Source organism: Tamandua tetradactyla, chromosome 6 (genome assembly GCF_023851605.1).
Source record: "Tamandua tetradactyla isolate mTamTet1 chromosome 6, mTamTet1.pri, whole genome shotgun sequence".
Taxonomy (NCBI): Eukaryota; Metazoa; Chordata; class Mammalia; order Pilosa; family Myrmecophagidae; genus Tamandua; species Tamandua tetradactyla.
Window position 1 is genome coordinate 93,580,655 of NC_135332.1, and position 26,689 is coordinate 93,607,343.

The following is a 26,689-nucleotide window of genomic DNA, read 5'->3' on the forward strand; positions in this document are numbered from 1 at the left end:
ACAGATATTACACATTCATGAGTTGGAAGAGCAAATATCTTTTATATTCTCCTTTCTCTTTGGCAGTTTCATAATATAAATCTTAGCTCTTGTAATATTGTCCCAAAGGTGGGTGAGAATCTGTCTTTTTTCATTTTGTTTTATTTTTATGTTGTTCAAATTGGGTGAATTGCATTGTCTTCAAGTTCAATGATTCTTTTCACTGCCATTTCTATTTTACCACTGATCCCATTCAGTGGGACTTTAATTGTTGTTAATATATTTTGAAGTTCTATAATTTCCATTTGGTACTTTTTCATAGCTTCTATACTTTTGTTTTTGTAATTAACTATTTTTTCCATTATTTGAAAAGAATTTGTAATTGCTCATGAAAATGATAGACATTTTAATATGCATGCAAGGTAATTTCATTATCTGATTCCTTTTTGTATTGGTTTCTTCTGATTTGTTTTTCTCATTCAAGTTGTGATTTTCCTTGCTGTGTGTGTAACAAGTGATTTTTTAAAAACTATATACTAAATATTTTGTATATTAAGCTATAAAAGTTTGTAAAGAAAATAGTCAGTTATCTGATTTCAAAGCATGAAGGGGATTGGTGAACTTAATGTTTGGAAAATAGGAACGGAAAATTGAAGAGGGTCTTGTATACATTACCAAACAGTTTACGTTATGAGCTTAAAAATAACAGAGAATATGAGGCAGTAACTGAGTCAGCTTCAGCACACATGGGATAGAAAGGGTCCAGGAGGTGATATATATGAATTGAACTCAGAAATACAGGAGTTGCTGAACTCACCAGTCTGAGTATTCTCTTTATATTTCTTCCTTTCCTTTACCACCCCCCCAAATAATTAACAATCACATCAAGCAAATTATATCTTCTCGATGTTGTTTGAATCTACATTCTCTGCTGTCTTTCCACAGCTGCTCCCATGCAGGTGCTTTCCTGAAGTATTGTCATGACATTCTCAAATACCTCTCAACCTTCTCTCTGGTTTTTTCCCATCTGCTGTCTTAACCACCAGCAGAGGGATCTTTCTAAAATGCAAATATCATAGCATCCTTCCAATGGCTCTCCCTGACCTTCAGAATTAGATAGAAAAGCTGGAATTCATTCATAGAGTTCTTTAGTATTAGGCTTTGCTTTCTCATGGATTTCATGACCTATCACTTCACTTTCACACATACAACATGCCAAACAAACCACTTTGCTTCCCCAAGCATGCCATGTTCTTTGTGTCTCTGGTATTTGTTTTTGGGTTAATTATCTCCAGTCCAAAACTTGTCCATCCTAATGGGCCTAACAAAATCACCCTACGCCATGCAAGTCTAATCAGATTAGTCCTCTGTAAATTGAGCCATGGTTCTCCATGGACTTTCACCCCTTTGCATGACATATGAGCCTCTTTCTCCACCCTCATCTTCCAGAAACGTCTTCCTAATTTTGGTTAACTACTCACTTCAAATTTGGCCATTATAGTCTCTGCAGCTCTGTAGTTCTTCACACATGAAATCCTTTCTCTCTCTGGTTGTGGGACTGCCACTGGTCCTGCTCACCCTTCACAAATTTAACATCTTCCTACATATGCCTTCGAATGTCATAAAATCAACAGTGAATCAATATGAACTACATTAATCAGAAACATAAGTAAGCAAATTTACATTAAAATGATTTATGAATTTTTATAGTGAGCAGGACATTTTTCATAGAAAGGAAGAACTAAACTTGTATTTTAAGTGAATAAAATTTACTTTGACTTTCAGCAAGGAATGAGAATAATTTTTATTACTAGAGCAAGGTCAAAAACTCCATAGAAAAGTATAAAAATGATTTAGCATATATAGTGTACTCAGTATATATATATATCTATATCTATATATATCTCTATATATATATATATCTAGAATTAATATTTCATATGGGGATCCTCAAGAGTACAGTAAATGTTGTTGAGGTTTAATGACTCACAAGACTAAATAAATGGGTAATGGAATCTACTGATTGCAGAAACTCATCAAATTAATTGAAACGAAGAAGATTGACTATTAATTGTTTGCCTAAAGAATTACATTTTCTAAAAACTAAAAATAAAAATAAGAGCTCTGCAGGTCTTCCTATAAGATCAATTTAAACAATAGTTTATATGAAGAAATTTTCACTAAACATTTTTAAAATACTGGCAGCAAACTTCGTATTAATGGATTTTTAAGAGGAAAATTACTCATAGAGCATCAGCGATATGTGGAAGTGTTTGGTTCATACCAGCTACTCAGGAAATTATTGATAAATCTTCTTAATGAATAAACATATGTTATTTTCATTTTTCTTTAGAGGAAGCTGAGGCAAAATTAAGTGGGGTAATTTGCCAATGGCCTTATTTACTGAATAGTGGAGATCATATGTAAATGAAGAAACTGTTCAAGTATTTCACTGGTATTCTTGAAGGAATTTCCATAAAAACAGAAAAGTTGAAGCACAGAATGCCAAAAAAATTTCTTAGCACATAATAAACCTAGATTTATAAAGAATTATTCCCTCAGAATTATTCTAACGGGAGCTAGTTAACATATATGATTATACAGGTTGCAAAGCGGGTCTAAAAATAGTAACTTAATCAGCTAAAAATATCAAGCTGCCAAGATTAATTTAATGCACAGAGAACAAATATGTTCAAGACATGCTTTAATTTAGGTGACATGAAGCAATAGTTATGATAACCAGAGAGCGGAAAGAAATTTATATTACCAAACTCAAATTAGTTCATATTTTCCACGGATGGTTGAGCTTCTGTCTGGATATTTTAAATGTCTTACTCACTGATGAACATCAAAACCGAAGCTAAGAAAGTCATTCAAGATTATAATATTCTTTTCTGGCTATGCATATTTTTTTTCTTGTCACAAATTCAAAAGAACATAATTTCAAAGAGTCAGGCAGTTTTGTCACCTCCCAAGGGTTCTTAATGTATTTTTAAGAGAAAACAATTAAGTATGTCTTTGTACTTCCCTGTTAACAGTAGAAAATGCTCTGCCATTTGTATGAGAGTCAGCTAACAATGTGGATTCAGAGTGCCTTATTTTACAAAGCCTTTACCATGTGCCCAGTTAGGAGAAATGGACTAGCCAAAAAGAAAGGGAGTGGCCAAAGGTTCAGTGGTGAATCTGAGACAGATACTCTTCGTGGGAATATTGTATGATCATTTGGGGAAGTGAAATCATATCTAATATCTACAAATACATAGCTACAGATTATTGTTAAGAGAAGAGCAAAAAAAAAAGATGTTTATTTGGAAGAATATGTAAGAACTTATATAGCATAGGTAGCATTCTGAATGCAGAACTGCAGAAGCTGTTTATTGCTTCATAAGTGACTGGAATTTTAATATATTTTGTACATTTTTAAAATGTTTTGTGTATCACAACAGAATGATTCTCACCATGAACCATTGTCTGGTTTCTATTCATTTGGGGATTTTTGTTTACTCCCAGCAATTAAGCTCTTTATTTAAACATTGTAAAAACTTGACGCAGAAAAAAAAAATTAAAGTACTCAGGAACAGGTTTACATTCTGTAGCAGCTCTGTAAGCAATTTAGGTTGAAAATATTTAATTTCCTCTACCAGAAGAACAAAGCAATCACCAAAAGCTTGCAAGGGATATTTAGACTGATCGTTGCATTTTAAGAAAAAGTTTGGCTGTTACTGAAATTCACAATATTCACATGAATGAAGATAAATGTTTAGATATGGAAGGGAATTATGAATATCTTGCCCCAGATCATCTTAAATAAATGAGTAAACTGAGACTGATAGAGTTTAACCACTGACAAATACTTAGCAGTTCATGACAGTCCAGTGAATTTTTTGATGTTTAATGTCTATTTGTTTTATTTTATATTTACCTTTCCAATCTGACTTAGGAATGTTTTGGTAATGTCAAGAAGAGATAATGGCAACCAAAAATAAGAGATAACCCCCATGAACAATGTTATAGGAAACTCAGAAAAGAATCATTTAAAAATATACAGATATTCTTTCAATTACATAATAAACATTTTATATTCCAAAAGGTCCAGCATATTTACCTGAATCTCAGGCTCCATTGTATTAGTTTGAAATTATATGCTGTCTGGATTTATCATAAGTGCTCCCATAATATCAGAATTACTTATAAAGAAAAGTAATCAAATATGAATTTGGAGACTCTGATTGCTTGAAAGGAGCTTTTTAACAGTTGCAAATATGCAATGATATTCTGATCTGATTTGTTCTGACATATCTGCAGGCAGAATGCTTTTCAAGTCACTGCTGTGGATGGGGTCTGCAGTGGGATTATTCAATGCCTCTCTGCTGAAGACTGTGTTGATTGGCTACAAGCAATTGCAACTAACATTTCAAACCTCACCAAGCACAATGTAAGTAGTGATCTGAAAAGTGTGCAGTCATAGAGTTCCTCTGCCTTTGTAAAATTCTTCAACATATATTTAACTTTGCATCAACTCCTTGGTGTTCTTCTAACAGTAAGTCACATGACACCCATCATTACAATGATCCTGAAATACATATGTAAAAAGAAATCACTTTTTCCTCATAGTGTTACCCGATTTATCCCTTTAAGAATACTTTCACCCATAGGTTTCCATCCACAAACATCATATGCATCTACATTAGTTAAGTAAATTAAAATAAGTATTTAGCATGCAATCACTATGTGTATTTAAGTAAATGCCATCTAGGCAAAAACAGAACTGAGTTTCAAGAGAGAAGTACTAATTTATCTTTAGTGATGTTGGAAGTGCACCTGGAACTGTATGGAAAAGTAGTAGTGTAGGGTAAAAGGCATTGGGGAAGAGTCTGAAGGTCCAACCTGGGATGGTGCTGGCACAGGGAGAGTAGAAATTGTCATTCACTCACACACTAGAGCTGTGTCTATATTATTAGCAGTGGCTTCTTTGGCTCTGTCTTTCTACCCCCAAATTTTCTCTGTTCCTGTGTCACTTTATTTTCATTGCCTTCTCATCACTGTTTTTAATAACTTAACTAAGACTTTCTCCCTGTTAGTTCTAAGGAATTCGATGAAATTGTGAACATGTTGCCCCAAATCATCTTAAATAAATGAGTAAACTGAGACTGAAAGTGGTTGTAAGGATAAGATAGTCTAGCAGAGCATGCAAAACCATAAACCTAACTGAATATTGATCATTAAAGATGTTTCTGTTTTAACAAAAACAATTAAATATCTTAGTTTCTTTGCTCTTAATACTCTCCTCTGTACATACCTGCTTTAAGTTTTATGTTTCATGACATTGGCTGTGATGGTTTGAAGTTATATGTACCCAGAAAAGATCATGTGTTCTTTTAATCCATTCCTGTGAGTGTAGACCTACCGTGGGCGGGACCATTTGATGACTAGGTCATTTCAAGTGAGATGTGACACACCTCAGTCACAGTGGGTCTTAATCCTCTTACTGAAGTCCTTTATTAGAGGATGTAAGACAGAAAAAGGTGCCAGAGAAGCTGAGAGAGGGCACACAGAAAACAGAGAGGAATCCAATGAAATTCAGAAGATGGAAGCAATGAGACCTGGGAGAGAAGAGGGAAGGACCAGCAGACACACCATGTGCCTGGCTGTGAAACAGAAGCCTAAACTAACTGGTAGGCAGTCTTCAGAGAGAAGGTGTCATCCTGCTTATGCCTTAATTTGGGCAATTTCATGCCTTCAAACTGCAGACTTGTAAGCTAGTAAATCCCCAGTGTTTAAAAGCTGACCCACTTTTGGTGTATTGCATTTCATCAGCTTTAGCAAACTAAAACATTGGGTCCTTTGTAAAAGATCTAAAGCATGAAAGACCAGACAGAAGTTTATAGCCTTCTCACCAATTCATTAATATACAAAACCTTGTTCACATAAAAAATTTTCCAAATCTAGGTATCTTTGCACAGATTTTTCTTTAAAATGTAAGAAAGAATTATGGCAAACATTCCTTTCATAAAGCCAGTATGACTGTCAGTCATTAAAGAAAATTGACTTGGCTCCCAGTTTGTGGTTACTACAAAAAAACATCATGCATGTCTGGGTGCATGTCTTTCACAGTGAAAGAGATTGTCTCCATGAAGTGGAGCTGCTGGGATTTGTGCCTATTCAATGTCAGCAGATAATGCCATGTATTTTCCAAATGGCAGTGAACTTGACTTCCCTACTGACAGTGGTGACAGCTCTCTTCTTATAGAATATCCCTAACACTCAGTGTCATTCTGTCTTGGGTGGGTGTATTTTGTGTGTGTGTGGGCAGGGGGAGGGATGCTTCAGAGATAGATACGGAGAAACCAGAAGCATCACCCAACATAAAAGTCTGACCTGGCCATGGTAGGCTGGGCAAGACTCCTCCACCTGATAATCTTGCACTTTCATCCTATTTGAGTCATGATTGTAGTAGAGGACATTGGTTTCATATAAACAACAACAACCACAAAAAGCATTGTGAATACTCCAGACAGGGGCTCCTGAGGACCATGCCTCCCCTGCCCTGAATTACAAGGCAGGTCCATGCTTAAAGAAAAGAGAAAAAATACCTCACCAGAATATTGTCTCTCCATTTCACTATGTGCAATAGACTGCCTAACAAATGACCATGGTCTTATATTTATGAGAAAAATATGTATGTTTTTAAAAGAACAGAAGGTCAAACTTTAAATTCTAAGTTTATCCTCTATAACTTTATCCAAATTTGCATTAGCCTGAAGTCCTAGAAACATTATCATGAAACTGCTTCTTCAGTTAGAATTGTGTGATCCAGCTGACAAGCATAGGAAAAACCCATGCCTTACATAAAAAAAGTGACATGCGAATCTATCTACCTTCTGCAAGAATAAGGAAGGAAAGCCCAAATGGTACTGTTTTCCACCCTTGCATTATGTGCTCAACGAAACTGGAGAAAGCAGGCAATTATTCTATACAAGGTTATATTAGCTGCTGAGAAATCTGTGTGCTTATTATGATAATGACCTCGCATGATATTAAAAAGTTTCTAATTGTTCTTTCTACCTCAGTGATTATACTCTGCATGTCCTTTTGATCTTGTAATCAGTTCTCACTCAAAAATACTAATGATTATAAAGTATTTTAATATATAATGTGCTACATGAATGTTGAAACATTATTAAGCATAGTTTTCACATTGACCTCAGGGATAGCACAATGTCTTCATTAATGATACAATTGATATGAATGAAAAGTACGATGGGAGAAATTAAGAGAGATTGAGAATAGCTAGAAACGTTTTGTTTAGAATAGTGAGATATTAATTATATTTATCTTAACAATTTTAATCTAAAAGGTAATAGAAATAACACCTCTTTTTCTTTATTTGCATATAGTCTGAGGTGTGAAGGCTTGTATAAATCTGATTCAGTAGAATTTTCTTGCTACTAATAGGTGCAAAAAGGAAAATATTGAGATAATTATCTTAGGAATTGTACTCAGTAGATTATCATGCATACACATAAATGTGTAAAGAAAAAATCACAAGAAAATGCATATTAAATAGGAAGTAAAATGTAAAACAAATCAGAAGTCATTGAAATTACATGAAATATATATCTAAATGCCCACATAATTATTAGGAAGAAAATGAGAAATGTTAAAAACCATAATATTACGGAACCTATTTTTAAAATGATGAATCATGTTTTACTGAATAGATTTTTGGAGAATAGACAGAGAAGTATCTTAAAAGAAAGCAGAAAAACCTGTACTAAAATCACTGCATCGGTGTGTTAGCCATTTTTATTTCTCTTTGATCACTAAATTACAAAGTCATAATTTTGTGAAACATGAATATTTTTGTATTTTGCTTTGTGTGGAAATGCCATGTAAATATAGTACTGTATGAATTTTTCTTCTTCTATGAGGTCATTGAATATAAAGTAATTTAAAATATAAATACAATTTTTAAAATTTCAAGAAACACTGAAAAATTTAAATTGCATTTTATAATCATTCAGTTTAGCTGCAAAATATTCAGGATGCATTTAGTAAATATGTATAGTTGTATGAAGATGTTTTAGCTACTTGTAGTGAATCTTTGATTGTTCAGCAATTCAACTCATTTTACTTGAATTATTTGCTTCCACATTGAAAAGGAAGGAATAACAGAGGCTAAAATGTATGAGCAAGGTCCAGTGAAAGCCTCAGCCAGCTCCATTGGGCAGCTGCTGTTATTTTAGTAAAGTAAACTTGAATAGATTTCTAAGGGTAAAATTCATGAATTATAAAATAAAGAAACTGCTACAAGTTAACTTTTTTTGTCATTCGTTATTTGACCAAATATAAGATCAAATATCTGTAGAAAATGTTTATTTCCATGATCAGCTCATATTAAATAATTGAAGATCTTAAAATAAACTAATTTCCAAAATTAAAATGAGAAAATTCAGGAAACTCAGAAAAGAATATACTATTTTAAAATATTGGAACTTATTCTTTTTCAGAGCAAAAAAATGATTTTGTAACTTAAGGCAAGTTGTATAATTTCTTTTAAAATACAATTCACTACATAATTTTTTAGTGACTGTAAAAAAGGTCCTGGCTGACAAATGCTTTAAAGACATAGAGATCCAATTGATGATGCTAGTTAGATCCAGAACAGAATAGATAAATACCAAGAATGTGAAAATGTTTGTAATTTCAGAAAAATAACTAGGATAGAAATTTGAAAGCTTTTTTTTTTTTAAGATCATACAGATTGGCAATACTTTGTGCTTCTTCTTAAACTATAATGTAACTACATTACAGGAAAAATGTAAACAAAGTAAGTTTGAAAGTTTAATTAATATGAGTAATTTATTTGGTAATTTCTGTTCTATTTTTATAGTAATTAAATAAAATCTGTTCCATATAAACTCTGTAATTATATTTTATATTCGAGTCATGCTGAAACATAAGGACAATTGTCAGTACAATTTGGAGATTTCAGCTTGATATTCAAATATTTAGAAAAAGAGAAGTAACTCAAGAACTGTTTGATATTCAGAAATTGCCTACTGTTATTCAAGATAAGGGGTAGGTAAAAATTAGTGTTATGAACTTCAGCTAGATAATCTGATGCCTCTCCATGTATCAGTTATCTTCACATTGGATATAAATTTCTCTCTTTTATAAAAAATGTATTTTTGGTGGCTGTAAATTACCATTTATCTGAGCAAATTATAATGAGGTTTTATGGGTAAAAAAATGAAATAGAAAATATGAATTCTAGTCAAATTCCATAACAAGACATGAGAAAGTCATTTAAATTTAAATTTAAAATTTTATTTAAGATTACATTTCATTTAATTTTGGCTAAATTAAAATTGGAGATAGAGAAATTTTAAGATAGAGAAAATTAGCTTTTACCCACTGGCTAAAATTTATATGTGTGAAATCTGTTCTTCACCCTTGGCTTCTGCATTCATAGATGAGTCATTCTTTCCTTTTGTTAAAGGAAAGAAGATATTTGCAGCTAAGTAGGTCTGTCAGCCCGTTGTCAGTCTATAGAATTTTGGAAGTCTAATAGTCATCTTTAGTTCATTCTGTCTCTGTTCCCTTCATATAAGCTGGTAGTTTTTCCGTTGTTATAAACATCTCTTGGGTCTCCTTTGTATGTCTCCAGGATCCACACAGTAAACCAAGACTCTACACAGAGGCTTCCTGGAAAACCCCATTTCTATCTCAGGTTTCTGCTGAGGTGGTTGAGGGGATGCATAAGTCACATGTCCAGTCTCCTCAGAAAAAAACTTGGCCAGTCACACCCTTGGATTTCTCTGCAGAGCACAACCTCATAATAGTAAAACCCCTACTGCTCAGAAGCTGTCCGCATTCCTTGGCTTGCAGTTGCATCTCTCTGCTCCATCTTCGCATCGAGTTCTCACCTTTATTTCTGTGTCATTTTTTCATGTACACCTGTATAGCCCAGTTTCATCACAGCTCAAGATTTTAGCTTAATTATATTTGCAAAGATCCTTATTCCATCTAAGATAACATTCACAGGTTTCAAAGATTAGGACTTGAACATATCATTTTCAAGGCCACAATTCAACTCACTGCAATCGACAAACCCAAACCTTGAGATAAAAGGTAAAATTGCCTAACCAATATACATTCTAATTATATTCATGTGTAAGAAAAATTTTATCAAATTATTTTCCCAAGGTACCAGCAAACATCTTTGAAAATTTTTCCCAAGGTACTAGCAAATATCTTTGAATACTTTATTTATATCAATCAAGGAGTTAGACTCCATCTGTGTGTGTATATGTATATATATATATATATATATACATATATATATATATGTATATATATACACACACATATATATATATATATATATATATATATGCATATTTATCTCTATGCCTGGTAAAGAGAAAGGCCCTAAGTCAATATACAATTTTGAAAAAAAAAATGAGAGGATCATTTTATAATTTTGAGAGAATTTGAATCTTTTCATAGAGTTGAAGTTCCCAAATATGTTTTGTCAAAGCAACAAAACTTCTGTGTTTGTCAAATACTGAGGTTCTTTCATCTAAGAAATAAGAATACGTATTCCACCTACCATTTATATTCATGAAATCACACAGCGTATTACATGGTCTCATGTATTTGGAATTAACTGAAGAAATAATATATTCATTTTACCTACCTTATTCCTAAAGAGTGTTTGTTTTTAATAACCTAAATCAGTGCTGCCATATATAAAGATACCATAAAAAGTAGGGACGAGAAGAAGATTGTCCTAGGAACAGGGACTACAAAAAACAAAAATGATCAGAATATCTTGTGTTTTTCAAATTCCTGTTTAGAATTCTGTCATACTAACAACATGAAAATAAGATTATTCTTGATAGATTTATATTCATAAGATCACACAGCATATTCCATGACCTCAGGCATTTTGGAATTAACCTAAGAAATAATTTGTTTTAGCTAACTTATCCCCAATATGTGTTTTTTTTAAAAGAATCTAAATCAAGGCTATCATATTTGAAAATATCACAAAAAGTATGTATCAAAAGAAGATTGTTCTAGGAATAGGGGCTATAATAAACCAAAAATAATCACAATATCTTGTGTTTTTCAAGCTTGTTTAGAATTCTGTCATAAAAAAATTCTGAAAATAAGATTATACTTGGTAGTATGAAGAGGATTCTTTGAAAAACATACTCTAAATACCGAACTCCTCAAGCAATTTATAATTCATTGTGATTTACACTTTATAATTCTATAAAATTACAGTTGCATACTCTTATAAAAAGAAAGAAATGCTATTATTTATTTTTAGAATAATATTTTGTACTTTTCAATGATATTTTCTTTCTTCCCTCTCAATTATATATATGTATAATATATGTATATATGTATATATATGTCATAGAGGGCGAGAATTCTGCCACTGAGCCAGTGTCACGCTGCCCTCCCCAATTATATTTTCAATAGGCACACACATGCTGCTTTCCTCTGATTAGACCGCTAAAGTCCCCAGGATTTTGTAGAATTCTTGTCTATTAAGCAAGATCAATTATAGACTTTTACCAACCTTCTAATTAGTAAACATAGATGCCTAGTTATCTTGGCCAGCTGGTCTATTTCCTCTGGCTCCTTATTCTCTGGGCTTTTAGCATAGAGGCTAAATTCATTGCCATCTATTCAGAGAACAGTTTATGACAAAAGAGTCAGAGATTCACCTATACATTTTAAGAAAACAGTCGCTAACTGACACAACAAACCACCAATTTCCCTTCCTTTTTACTTACTGAACTCTTAGTCAATTTCTGGCCACTGTGTCTTCTTTTAATTCTCTTATACTAATTAATTTAAAATATAATTATAAATATATATATGCACCCTTTCTATTTAATATTAGATTCATAATTAAAGCAATAGAGTCCACAGATAAAAGTTTTGGGGGCAATAAAATACAATTGTTTTTGGTTTTTGCCATGCTAAACTCCAAACATATGTTCACATTATTCTGTAATTTGATGAGTAAACATTATTTTACATATAGTTATCTAGACCTGCAAAGCATCCAAGATGCTAACATTATTATAAGGATAGGAGATACAAAAATCTTCATTTCTACAAATATTCACTAACTTGTATCAAAACTTTCATGTATACACACAAACACACACATTGCTACCCTTAAAATAAAGAAAATAATAAGTTTATTTTATTGATTTAAGAATCATGGTATGATAGAAATATAAAGAGAAGGCAGTGCCATGTGAAGCTGATATTGCCTTGCAGGTATCTGCCAATCCAAAAGGAGTAGCTCGGAGGCTTAGTAAGGGTTTAGACAATCTCATGAGTCTAGAAGAACAATAGACAGAGCCCAGGATCTGTCCACAGTGAATATTGTAATCACATAGACTAGTAATTGTCATCGATAAGACAACTATTATTGCATCATGCAAAAAAAGGAAATTAGAAGTAAAAACAGTCTAGAAAGATCATAGCCAAGCTTTATGTTCCCCATACTACTCTGAAAATCACAACTACTATGCTGAATTTAGGTGTTTCCACATTTTTAGTACTTCTGAGTACCTGGGAAAAGCAAAGGATAATCCAATGTGGAGAAATATCATAGAAATAGTTATCACAAAAAGACAAGGCATCTGAGAAAACTATATCAATAAAAAAGGGAAATAGAAGAAAATAGAATTCAAGTACATAGTAAAATTTCCTGACAAAATGCTTACTATACCAAACATGAAATGTCTTCAGGAAACCAGAAATTAAGAAAAGTGGCAATGAAGATTCAAAAAGAAGAGAAACATCTGAAAATTCTAGACCTGAAAAGGATATATTAAGAACTTGCTGGAGGAACATAGTAACCAATTAGACACAGCTTAGGAGAGTAATATTGAACTGAAAGAAGAAAATATACGGAATGAAATGCAGAAAGTCAAAATAAAATAAAAATACAGATGAGCAAATTTTTGCTAAAACATCTGCTTCAATATTGTCTTGTAAAGACTTAGCGTTATGCATAAAGGCATAAAACAAAGTCACCTTTCACCTGTGACAGGTAATTCAGATGTCTTTCCACACTTCTTTTCCCCATAAAGGGCAGCAGATGACAGTCCATTGCACTTGCTTGCACATGTCAATCAACACTGCCAGGCCCCATTATCTTGCCCAGTTGTAAGCACAAATAGTTAATGTATCTCCTGGTTCATGAGCAATGACCATCCACACATCCCTTAATTAAGCCCATTGAAACGTTGCATGGTCTTAGTTTCCCATCATGTAGTGCTCATACTAGGTTTCACAGCTACTTTTGTCTGTTTGGCAGGCTGCCCATATGCTGATCCATCAGTGTGCCAGGCAGACTTAGGTGTACTGCCACATCTGTCAGCGGTGGGCACAGAGACAGCTATCTTGGAAATATCAGCAGGGAGGGCAAGTGTTGTTCTTATCAGGATATCATGCATTTTTGCATTTCAGAGGTTATTTTTGAAAATGCTGTGCTATAGCAGATAAGCTTTCCATTTCATTAATGTGTTCAATTGTGCACCGCCAGCGTGAGGCTTAGTGAGTGTCATGTATCCATCTCTGTTTGGGTACGACTGTTCTTAATTTCATGGGGCATTTCTGAATTAGTTCTTCAACTCACAGTAAGGTATTATAGGCAGCACACACAGTTTTCCTAAGGGATTTGAAGTCAACTCTTAATTCGCGTTGCCTTTGCCTTTGCTGCAAGCCCCACCCAAAGCCAGTATTGGTACTAGCTATATTCAATTTCACAAGGCATATTGTCCTTCCCTCATAAACTCTGAGCCAGTCTGATGCACATCTGGCTTTTTCAAAAGTAGCCAGCTGGGAGGTATCCCATTCCTATGGGTAATATTTCCTAGTCAAAATATACACAGGTTTGAGGAAGGAATGAAGATCCTGAGATCAAAGAACACACCAGCCAGAAGATTAGCCATGAGTTTTAACGAGGGGAATAATTCTTCCAGTGGTAGCTAGTGGGGAAATGGAATTCTGTACTCTTCCCAGAACCAAGAGAGAGAGGGTAGAGTCCCAGGTGGGGCAGCTTATAAGGTTCACAGTCCTAGGAGACGTGATTAAAGGAGGGGAATTTTATATTCTTTGACATTTAAGGTCAGCCCTGATCATGTAGGCAGCTGTGTGACTTACTATCTGAATGGGGGAGGGGCAGGGCCTGAGTCCTGGGTCCTTGTACAGGTAAACAGGGCTCACCCAGAAAGCATTTTTGGGTGTGGCTTTGATCTAATGGAGTGAACCCTTATGAGTTCCACAGAAGTTTTGGAGGAAACAATATCAGCAAATGAACTTTGTATAAAATTATAATAATACTGCAGCATTCGATAGTTAAGTGCAATTAAAATACAACCCAACAGCAATATGTAAGTCCAAAGGAAGTAAGTGTGTATAATGAACTTTGATATGTCAAAAATAGATGTTTTATCTAATAAAGCAACCGCTAGCTAAATAGTTAAGGATTCTGCAAATTTTTATTTAACAGAGGAAAAAGTGGGAAAAATGCTTTGATACCAAGTAAAAGAAAAACATCAAAAGAAGGAAGAAAAGAAAAAAGTAAAATAGAGCAGATTGAACAAATAGGAAGCACGTAATAAGATGAGGATATAAACCCCAAAATATTTAAGCAATTACAATGATGGTAAATGGATCAAACTTCCCAGTTTATATATAAATATTGTCACATGAGAAAACAGCAGCATCACTAACATGAACATCTATATAATCATTACAAGAGTAAGCCTAAAATGAACATAATGAATGGATTAAATTAAAAGTATGGAAAAGTACAGTACAAACTATAACTAAGAAAAAAATACATATGTGGTTTGGAGCTTTGTCACTATCAGGTAAATGGACTCCATGGCAAAAAGTATTACTAAAAATAGAGACGATTACTTCATATTGTTAAAAAGTTTAATTCACTTGGAAGAGAAAACAAAGAAAATGTTGAGGTAACAAATTCAAAAATATGTCACACTGGAATTGAAAAAAATAGAGTGAAAGAAAGGGAAGAAAAAGAAAAGAAAGAAGGAATCAGAACACAAAGACAGAACTATGAAATACTTAGGAGTTTTCCATGAGAGAAGGGAAATATAAATAATAGTAGAATCAAAAGAGGAAATAGTTGATTTTTGCTTTCATGAGGGTCATTGTCACATTCATCGTATTCAGAGGAAATCTCCCGTTGACTCTCCCATTCACTCAGCATTGGGCAAGTGTCCGGTACCTCCCCAGCTTAAACCAGGGGGTGAAATTCACATTAATTATCTTTCGTCAATAACTTCCCAGCTTCTCTCATTGGGACTACTTGGGGTCAAAATAGTCCTGCTAAGATTCTTACTGTCCATATCCACCCCATGTACAATTGTTAAATTCTACCCCCCCGACAAAAATATAACTGTATGAGATTTAAAATTTTCTAATATTTTAAACCTAATAGTTACAAAGTATAAATAGAAAGGAATTTAAAAGTCATATTTTGTCAATAATACAAAATCAGCAATTAAACTTTTTTGGGGGGAGGGGGGTGGTGCATGGGTCAGGAATCAAATCCAGGTCTCCCTCATGGAAGTTTAGAATTCTAACACTGAACTACGCATGCACTGCCTAAGCTTGGATTTTTACTCAAATTTCAACTATGTTTATGACACTGGGAAGAATAAATAGTTCCCCAAAGGTGTGTGTCTCCCAATCCCTGGAAATTGTGAAAGTCTTATATTATATGGCAAAGGGGAACTCAGGTTGTGGTTTGAACTAAGGTTGCTAGCCAGCCAGTCTGATGATAGAGAGATTATTCTGGATTAGCCAGGGAGGCCCAGATACGGACCAAAAATGTGGGGCTCTCTGCCCCATGTGCTCAGTGACCAATTCCAGAGACATCAGGGTATCAAAGAGAGAAAGAGTTTATGGCTAGGCATGAAGCAGGAGATCAGATGGCCTGTCAGCCTAAAAAGGTGTCTCTCAGAACTGCAGTAACGCTGATACTTTTATAGTATCAAAAGAAGGGCAAGTTTAGAATAATGAGCACAATGCTTCAAGATGAAAAGGTTTTGAAATGATCTAATAATTGAGCATGTGCAGACTGATAGCATGCTTAGTCACAGAACACATGTAAGAACCTGGAAGCCCTTACATGATGATAGACATGTGTATTAGTTAGGGTTCTCTAGAGAAACAGAATCAACAGGGAACACTTACAAATATAAAATTTATGAAAGTGTCTCACGTGACCATAGGAATGCGGAGTCCAAAAACCACAGGGCAGGCTGCGAAGCCGATGACTCCAATGGATGGCATGGATGAACTCCACAGGAGAGGCTCACCAGCCAAAGCAGGAATGGAACCTGTCTCCTCTGAGTCCTCCTTAAAAGGCTTCCCATGATTGCATTTAGCATCACTAATTGCAGAAGACACTCCCCTTTGGCTGATTACAAATGGAATCAGCTGTGGATGTAGCTGACGTGATCATGACCTAATCCTATGAAATGTCCTCATTGCCTCAGACAGGCCAGCGCTTTCCCAATCAGATGAACAGGTACCACAACTTGTCCAAGTTGACACCTGTCCCTAACCATGACAGTCCATCCCTTGTCAACTTGGCACCTATATATATATATATATATATATATATATATATATATATATATATATCACCTTAGACCATACTTAATTTCCAAATGAAAACAAATAAGCACACATTTTTTCTTTTACCTGACAATACTCAACTGTCCTGCATATAACTGGAAACACATTAAATCTCTCCAGAATAGGGTGCAAATCCTTGGGCAACATTCATTCTTAAACTTGATATCTTACAACTTAAATAGTATAACACAAACAAAACAGCATTACAGTCCTCGTTTCTGTAACTGATCGCGTGGTCGAAGTTCATATTTATCACTACCTTCTTCCACTACCCATTCCATGTTCCCTTTCCCTTCAGCAAGCACTTCACCTGGCCGTGGTTCTTTGCCTGGTGGGGTGACCCAAATCTTCATTCCTGAAGTCTCAGAACCATTAGTGGTCCTGCCTGTATTGTGTTGTTGCAGTTTTCCATTGATTTTAATCACAGGGCATGGTAGTACTAATAGACGCCCCAGGGGAATCTCCTATATTCCAAGAAAACTCTTCTTTACCTCCATTATGTAGTTGCAGTCCTACTTCCTTTTGATAGTCAGGGTCAATTACCCCAGACAATAATGTAATCACCTTCTTGGTGTGTTGATCCAGAGGCATAAGTAGCCCAAAGTGACCAGGTGGCAATCTTAACTTCCAGTTCAGTGGTATCACTGTTGTTTCTCCTGGAGAAAGCACACCCCGTTTTGGAACTAAAACCTGTAGACCAGCAGAACTCAGGGTAGAAGGGACAGGAAGCAAAAATTTTACGAGTGGATCACTAGGAGTAATAGTGAGTGGCACCACACGCATTTCCACCCCTTGGTTCCTGGACCCATGGATCCTGGCTATGGGAGAAACAGCACCATACAGCAGACGCTGATTCAGAGCATACACAGCTTCCTGGAGAACATTACCCCAGCCTTTCAAGTTTTTGCCACCTAGTTGGCACCGTAATTGAGTTTTCAAAAGGCCATTCCACCGTTCTATCAATCCAGCTGCTTCTGGATGATGGGGAACATGGTAAGACCAGAGAATTCCATGAGCATGTGCCCATTCCCACACTTCATTTGCTGTGAAGTGTGTTCCTTGATCCGAAGCAATGCTATGTGGAATACCATGACGATGGATAAGGCATTCTGTAAGCCCATGGATAGTAGTTTTGACAGAAGCATTGTGTGCAGGGAAAGCAAACCCATATCCAGAGTATGTGTCTATTCCAGTTAGAACAAATTGCTGCCCCTTCCATGAAGGGAGTGATCCAATGTAATCAACCTACCACCATGTAGCTGGCTGGTCACCTCGGGGAATGGTGCCATATCGGGGGCTGAGTGTGGGTCTCTGCTGCTGGCAGATTGGGCACTCAGCAGTGGCTGTAGCCAGGTCAGCCTTGGTGAGTGGAAGTCCATGTTGCTGAGCCCATGCATAACCTCCATCCCTACCACCATGACCACTTTGTTCATAACAGGAGTTGCTGGGGAAACAGGCTGACTGGTATCCATAGAACGGGTCATCTTATCCACTTGATTATTAAAATCTTTTTCTGCTGAAGTCACCCTCTGGTGTGCATTCATTTGGGACACAAATATCTTCATGTTTTTGGCCCACTCAGAAAGGTCTATCCACATACTTCTTCCCCACACCTCTTTGTCACCAATTTTCCAATTATGGTCTTTCCAAGTCCCTGACCATCCAGCCAAACCATTAGCAACAGCCCATGAGTCAGTATACAAACGCACCTCTGGCCAGTTTTCCTTCCAAGCAAAATGAACAATCAGGTGCACTGCTCGAAGTTCTGCCCACTGGGAGGATTTCCCCTCACCACTGTCCTTCAAGGACACCCCAGAAAGGGGTTGTAATGCTGCAGCTGTCCACTTTCGGGTGGTACCTGCATATCGTGCTGAACCATCTGTAAACCACGCCCGAGTTTTCTCTTCCTCAGTCAATTAACTGTAAGGAACTCCCCAAGAGGCCATAGCTCTGGTCTGGGAAAGAGAAGGTAATGTGACAGCAGGAGTGGAAACCATGGGCATTTGTGCCACTTCTTCATGTAACTTACTTGTGCCTTCAGGACCTGCTCTGGCTCTATCTCGTATATACCATTTCCACTTTACAATAGAGTGCTGCTGTGCATGCCCAACTTTATGGCTTGGTGGGTCAGACAACACCCAACTCATGATAGGCAACTCAGGTCTCATGGTAACTTGGTGGCCCATGGTTAAGCGTTCAGTCTCTACTAAGGCCCAGTAGCAGGCCAAAAGCTGTTTCTCAAAAGGAGAATAGTTATCTGCAGCAGATGGTAAGGCTTTGCTCTAAAATCCTAAGGATCTGCATTGTGATTCTCCTATAGGGGCCTGCCAAAGGCTCCAGACAGCATTTCTATTTGCCACTGACACTTCCAGCACCATTGGATCTGCTGGATCTTATGGCCCAAGTGGCAGAGCAGCTTGCACAGCAGCCTGGACCTGTTGCAGAGCCTCCTCTTGTTCAGGTCCCCACTCAAAATTAGCAGATTTTCTGGTCACTCGATAAATGGGCTGGAGTAGCACACCCAAATGAGGAATATATTGTCGCCAAAATCCAAAAAGACCAACTAGGCGTTGTGCCTCTTTTTTGGTTGTGGGAGGGGCCAGATGCAGCAATTTATCCTTCACCTTAGAAGGGATATCTTGACATGCCCCACACCACTGGACACCTAGAAATTCTACTGAGGTGGAAGGGCCCTGTATTTTTGTTGGATTTATCTCCCATCCTCTGACACGCAATTGCCTTACCAGTAAATCTAGAGTAGTTGCTACTTCTTGCTCACTAGGTCCAATCAACATGATATCATCAATATAATGGACCAGTGTGATGTCTTGTGGGAGGGAGAAACGATCAACGTCTCTGCGAACAAGATTATGACATAGGGCTGGAGAGTTGATATACCCCTGAGGTAGGAGAGTGAAAGTATATTGCTGACCTTGCCAGCTGAAAGCAAACTGTTTCTGGTGGTCCTTACTAATAGCTATTGAGAAAAAAGCATTTACCAGATCAATAGCTGCATACCAGGTACCAGGGGATGTATTGAGTTGCTCAAGCAATGATACTACATCTGGAACAGCAGCTGCAATTGGAGTTACCACCTGGTTGAGTTTACGATAATCCACTGTCATTCTCCAAGACCCATCTGTTTTCTGCGCAGGCCAAATAAGAGAGTTGAATGGGGATGTGGTGCGAATCACCACCCCTGCATCTTTCAAGTCCTTAAGAGTGGCAGTAATCTCTGCAATCCCTCCAGGAATATGGTATTGCTTTTGATTTACTATTTTGCTTGGTAGGGGCAGTTCTAGTGGCTTCCACTTGGCCTTTCCCACCATAATAGCCTTCACTGCACGAGTTAGAGAACCAACGTGGGGATTCTTCCAGTTGCTCAGTATGTGTATGCCAATTATACATTCCGGAACTGGGGAAATAACTACAGGATGGGTCCGGGGGCCCACTGGACCCACTGTGAGATGGACCTGAGCTAAAACTCCATTGATCACCTGGCCTCCATAAGCCCCCACTCTGACTGGTGGTCCAGAGTGACATTTTGGGTCCCCTGGAATTAATGTCACTTCTGAACCAGTGTCTAATAATCCCCGAAATATCTGATCATTTCCTTTTCCCAAATGCACAGTTACCCTGGTAAAAGGCCATCGGTCTCCTTGGGGAAGACTTAGAGGAAGGTTAACAGTATAAATTTGTGGCAGTGTAACAGCTTTCTCCCCCATAGGGACCTGGCCTCCCCTTCATTCAAGGGGCTCAGGGTCTGTAAACTGTTTCAAGTCTGGAAATTGGTTAAGGGGCCGTGACTCTGTGTTTTTATAATTCAGGTTAGACTTCTGTTCCCTTGACCTAGAACTCTTTTGTTTATACAGCTCCAACAAGAATTTAGTAGACTGCTCTTCTATTGTATTTCTAGGCACCCCATGATTTACTAGCCAATGCCAAACATCTCTGTGAGTCAGATTATTTTGATGCCTGCTTTGAGTTTGCTGTCTATCATAATACCTGCGTCTACCCTGTCTTTGGTGATTAAGTGCTGCCACCTGACTTCTGCCAACTCGGGATCCTGTCATCCCCATTGTGTTTAAGGAGTCCAGCTCAGTGACAGCAGTTCCTACAGTAATATCTGACCTACAGAGAAGTGCAACCACAGAGCTCTTGAGGGATGATGGTGCTAGTCTCACAAACTTATTTCTCACTGTTCTGGTAAAAGGTGCATCCTCTGGACATTCCTGGGGTGTAAGAGCAGGTTTTGCATGATAAATCCACTCTAACATTCCAATCTCTCTAAGCCTCTGGATCCCCTCATCTACATTATACCAGGGCAGTTCTGGCATTTCAACCTCAGGTAATGTTGGCCACCTTTTGATCCATGTTTCAACCAACCACCCAAACAAGCTGTTAACACCTTTTCTAACTGCTCGAGCTATAACATTGAATGCAGAATCTCTGCTTAGTGGGCCTGTATCAATAAATTCAACCTGATCCAGCCTTATATTCTTCCCACCATTATCCCACACTCTTAAAATCCATTGCCAAACATATTCCCCTGATTTCTGTCTATATAAATTGGAAAACTCACACAGTTCTTTTGGAGTATAATGTACCTCCTCATGTGTGATACTTTGTACCTCACCTTTAGGGGCCTGTTGGGACTTTAGTCTAGTTATAGGTCTAGAAGAAATGAGGGGTGGTGGAGGTGGGTCATGAAAAGAATTAGAAATATCTTCCAAGCCATTTGCTTCAGGGCTTTCATTTGCAGTTTCATCTGGTGAAACAGGATTAATAACTCTAGGGCTAATCCCTTCAGGAGGAGGTTGGGTGGCCAATTCCTCAAGGCAGGCTGGAGGTGGGGTGGCTATGTCCTCAGGGCAGACTATTACAGGGTTATCTAAAGAAGGCTCAGCATGGTCTAGGGTTTCAACCTTACCCCCAACATCATTATCAATCCATATGTCACCATCCCATTTTTCAGGGTCCCACTCCTTTCCAATCAATGCCCTCACTTTAACGGCAGACACCATGCAAGACTGAGATTTCAGTTTACGTTGTAAAGTTGCTACTCTAACAATAAGATTCTGAGTCTGATTTTCAGAGATCTCAAGTCTACGGCTACAGGAAATAAGAGTTTCCTTCAGGATACTCATAGAAACCTCTACATCTTTCAGACGGCGCTTAAGCTTCTTGTTTGAAGCCTTAAGCCCACCCCTTTTACCCGTTAATGTAGACAGTGTATCTAACAACAACCAACCAACATCTCTATAACTCTTATTTCTATAAAACTCTGTAAAGGTGTCAAAAACATTATCCCCCAGAGTCTGGCTTCGTACAAGCGAAGCATTAGGAGAATCGAATGATGATATTTTGAGTATCTCCTTTGCCAACTCAGTCCATGGATTGGGAGTGTCATTCTGATTATGGGAATCAGAGTCCTTAGTGTCTCTGAGTCCAGTCAGAGTAGAAAACCATTCATAAAAACGCATTTTTAAGATTCTCTTCCTTAAGAACCACTCCTGGTACCAAGACGTATTAGTTAGGGTTCTCTAGAGAAACAGAATCAACAGGGAACACTTGCAAATATAAAATTTATGAAAGTGTCTCACATGACCGTAGGAACGCAGAGTACAAAATCCACAGGGCAGGCCGTGAAGCCGATGACTCGGATGGCCTGGATGAACTCCACAGGAGAGGCTCACCAGCCAAAGCAGAAATGGAACCTGTCTCCTCTGAGTCCTCCTTAAAAGGCTTCCCATGATTGCATTTAGCATCACGAATTACAGAAGCCACTCCCCTTTGGCTGATTACAAATGGAATCAGCTGTGGATGTAGCTGACATGATCATGACCTAATCCTATGAAATGTCCTCATTGCAACAGACAGGCCAGCGCTTGCCCAATCAGATGAACAGGTACCACAACTTGTCCAAGTTGACACCTGTCCCTAACCATGACAACATGTTTTTTAGTATTGTGATGAGATACAGGTCATTTATAGATTAAAGTTTCAAGGCTGAACAATTTTCGTTAGATCCAGCCCTGTCTAGCAAGATAGTTTTGGAATTGGGGTCGGTAGCTCTGTGTTGACTTATTAATAAATATTAGAAGTCGTCTTAAGTGTTCCTAAGACTCTAAATTTGAGAAACAGGAAAACATTAATAAATATTAGAAGTTGTCATAGTGGTCATAAGACTAAATTTGAGAAACAGGAAAAAGGTGTACAAGTAAGGGTCAAGCACAAGGTTTTTACCATCATAGGGTAAAGGCTATATAATTATACAAACATTATCAGAGATCAAGGTAGCTGGATTACAGATCAGAAATATCAGGTATTACCCCGCTAACCATTCTAATATACTGAAAGTAAAAAGAAATGTCTATATATGATTCAGTGGTCATAACCAAGAAAAAAACGGACTTCTTGGTTACACTTGAAAGTGGGAAAGGGAGGACGAAGAGAACCAGAAGGATGGCTGTGTGAGAAGAACATGCAACAGAAAAGAACATCAGGTAAAAACTAAGGAAATCTAAATAAACCATGTTTTTCTGGTCCAGAACCCCACCTAGGACCCTCCATTACATGTCTCCACAGACTCCGCTACAATGTCACAGTTTCTCAAACTTCCCTTGCTTTGATGACCTGGACATTTTTGTGGAATAATGTCAGGTGTGGTATTTTGTACAGTTGCTGGCTTTGGGAGGGGAGAATGGGGCACTAATCCCCAAAAAAGCAGGCTGCTATTAGATATTGCAAAAAGAAAGGAAACAATTCTCCCTTAGAGCCTCTTCCTTGATTTTATCTGAACGTGACCCTTTCAGGACTTCTGATTTATAGAACTGTGAGGAGTTTTTAAGTCACTCAGTTTGTTGCAATGTATTACAGCAATAGAAAACTAATATATCATCTGTTTATCTTCTGAGAAATCCATTTGCATAGTTTTCTTTCGTTTTTAATGTAAAGCTTGGGGTTTAATTTGAATATCATACCTTTATTCTTGCCACATTTCGCTGTGTCAGAATAAGTATAAAATTCACTTGCTTATATCAGAAAACAACCTATTGCTTATTTTTATTAGTAATTACTCCAAGTACAAGACAGCTTATACAAGTAACATCTGAGTCTCCAGATCCTTCAAAAGAGAAGTTAATACTAGTGAGTTCAAGCAGACTGAACACGGGCTTTCTTTGGATTGTGGGGAAAAGTGTTGTGTTCTCATCAGTGCCTGACAAGCATGGCCAGGTAGATGTGTTTGCAGATCACAGAAGAGGAGGAGAAAGAAAGTGCCCCAGGATTGGGTCAGAACTATGGTGCCTGAAGTGCCAGCACAACTGGTCAAGTTGTTGAATTGAGTGTAATTATGATTGAGCCAGAGGGAATTACCTGAAGATGTGTGTTCTAGTTTGCTAGCTGCTAGAATGCAATATACCAGAAACGGAATGGCTTTTTAAAAGGGGAATTTAATAAGTTGCTAGTTTTCAGTTCTAAGGCCAAGAAAATGTCCCAGTTACAACAAGTCTATAGAAATGCTAATCAAAAGTATCCAGAAAGATACCTTGGTTCAAGAAGGCCGATGAAGTTCAAGGTTTCTCTCTCAAGTGAGAAGGCACATGGCGAACACAGTCAGCATTTCTCTCTTATCTGGAAAGGCACATGGTGAACACGGTCAGGGTTCCTCTCTTGGAAGGGCACTCAGCTAACAAGGCATCATCTGCTAGCTTCTTCTCCTGGCTTCTGGTTTCTTGAAGCTCCCTGGGAGACATTTTCCTTTTTCATCTCCAAATGTTGCTGGCTGGTGGACTCCGCTTCTCGTGGCTATGTTGTTCTGCTCTGCTCTCTCCCAATCTCTCATTCTCCAAAATGTTTCCTCTTTTATAGGACTTCATAAACTAATCAAGACCCACTCAAATGGGTGGAGACATGCCTCTACCTAATCTAGCTTAACCACTCTTGATTAAATCACATCTCCAGGGAGATTATCTGATTACAGTTTCAAACATACACTCTTGAATAAGGATTAGAAGAAATGGCTGCCTTTACAAAATGGAATTAGGATTAAAATGTGGCTTTTCTAGGGGACATACATCATTTCAAACCAGTACAACTGTCTGGAAATGGAGAGGAGCAGGGCTGCTGGAGGAGTGCAGGTTTTACTCTGCTAAAATATGGTCAAACCCGGGCAGCAAGGATATCTCCCGTTTTAACATTTTCAGTGCTTTAAACAGCGTGCTCCGTACAGGTAAAATTACGATGGATGAGTGAGTCAATATTTGCTTGAAAGACTGCTGAGAAAGAAAAGAAAACAAAGAGGGGAGGGGAGAAAGTATATGGAAAGACACCTTGGTATTAAGCATTGTAGTAAGCACTTTATAGATACTACTCATGACCTTCTTACAATGTGTGCGAGAGGCAGGCCATGTAGTTCAGAGGAGAAGTTGCTGTGAGCCAAGGCGCTGTCCTTGGTGGAAGGTTTCAGTGGGTCATATTCTACCTGGATATGGCTCCCATGGTCTGTCTCTCATCATTGCCACCTCTGGTAATGAAGCATCTGATAAACAAGTTCATTTGTGAAATAACCCAGGGTGGCTTTCTAAGAGTAATAAAATAGTGTATACTGAGAAGTGTGTGATAGCACCTCAAGGCAAATGCTTTAAACACATGAATATTGCACAACAGTCATGATTCTCCAAAGAGCATATTGATTGTGGTTTCCTAAATTAGTCTCATTGAGAGGAATTATGGAGTCATCCAGCCCCATCTCCCGCCTGAATTAAAGACACTCTGAAAAGATCCTTTCAGACTGCTCACTGCTGGAAATCTTTCAGTGACAAGAAAGCCACTATTTCACATGACAGCAATTGAATCTTTGGACAACTCAATATTAGGAAATGCTTCCTTTCACTGAATAAGTCTCTGTCTTTTAACTTGCATCCATTTGTACTGGTTCTGCCATGGGAAAGACAGAATAATTTAACTTCCTCTTTCACTTGGAAGCTCTTCAAGTATAAAAAGACAAATAACATATACTGCAGTTTCAATTTTTTAATATATTTTTTCCAGTAGAAACATCACTGGCTCCTTTCCTGGTTTTCATTGGCATGCATCATTGTTTTCCTGCTCTCGTCACTGTATTTGGATGTAAAAGCTCATAGGATAAGTGCAATATCAATTATGTACTTAAGCTGTTTTTAAATTTAAGCTTTTTTTAAAATTGAAATTGCACTGAACTAAAATATCTTAAATATTTTCTTGATTTATTTTCTTGATAAATGTCTCTCATTTGGTAGTACACACACATACTTTTTGTATATTGAAAATATTTAACGGTGTTACATTATATTATAGTGATTAATCAAGGATCATTTTCCACAACTTAATAATATTCAGTAGAGAAGCAACAGTGAATAGAGCAAGAGTTCATCATATGATAGGATGAAAATATCTGTCTACCCCTGCAGTCTTCCTCCCCAAACCTCACGATCTCAGTCTCACCATGAGAGAAACATTAAATAAAGCCCATATGATGAACGATTGTACAAAATACCACGCCTGGACAGTACTCCACAAAAACATCAAGGTTATCAAAACAAGGAAAGTTTAAGACCGTCACATTGCAGAGGAGCCTTTGGAGACAAGATAACTGCATGTACTGGGGGGCCCTGAATTAAAGACACTCTGGGGTGGGGTTCCAGGTGGGGTCCCAGACCAGAAAAGAACATTAGGTAAAAATAAGGAAATCTAAATGAACCATGGATTTGAATGAATAATAATATATCAATTTTCTTCATTAATTGTAATAAATATGTCAGTAACATATGTCTAATTAGTATATTAACTTATTAATCTATGGATTTAAGTAAAAAATGTATCAGTGTTGATCTTTCAGCAATTGTAATTAATGTGTCATGCTAAGATGCTAAGTAGAAAGAAATGGGTACTCTGTGCCTTCTTTACAATTTTTCTGCAAATATAAATGAATTCTAAAATAAAAAGTTAATTT

The 26,689-nt window shown here is 37.1% G+C and overlaps 1 protein-coding gene across 1 annotated transcript in view; it reads left to right on the forward strand.

Annotated features, from left to right (window-relative positions):
* The window catches only part of SNTG1 (syntrophin gamma 1), a 339,457-nt gene that overhangs the window by 118,433 nt on the left and 194,335 nt on the right, over window positions 1–26,689 (forward strand). The window contains exon 10 of the mRNA XM_077163302.1: window positions 4,285–4,414. Within this exon, the coding sequence (XP_077019417.1) occupies window positions 4,285–4,414 (130 nt within the window). The remainder of the gene's footprint in view (window positions 1–4,284; window positions 4,415–26,689) is intronic.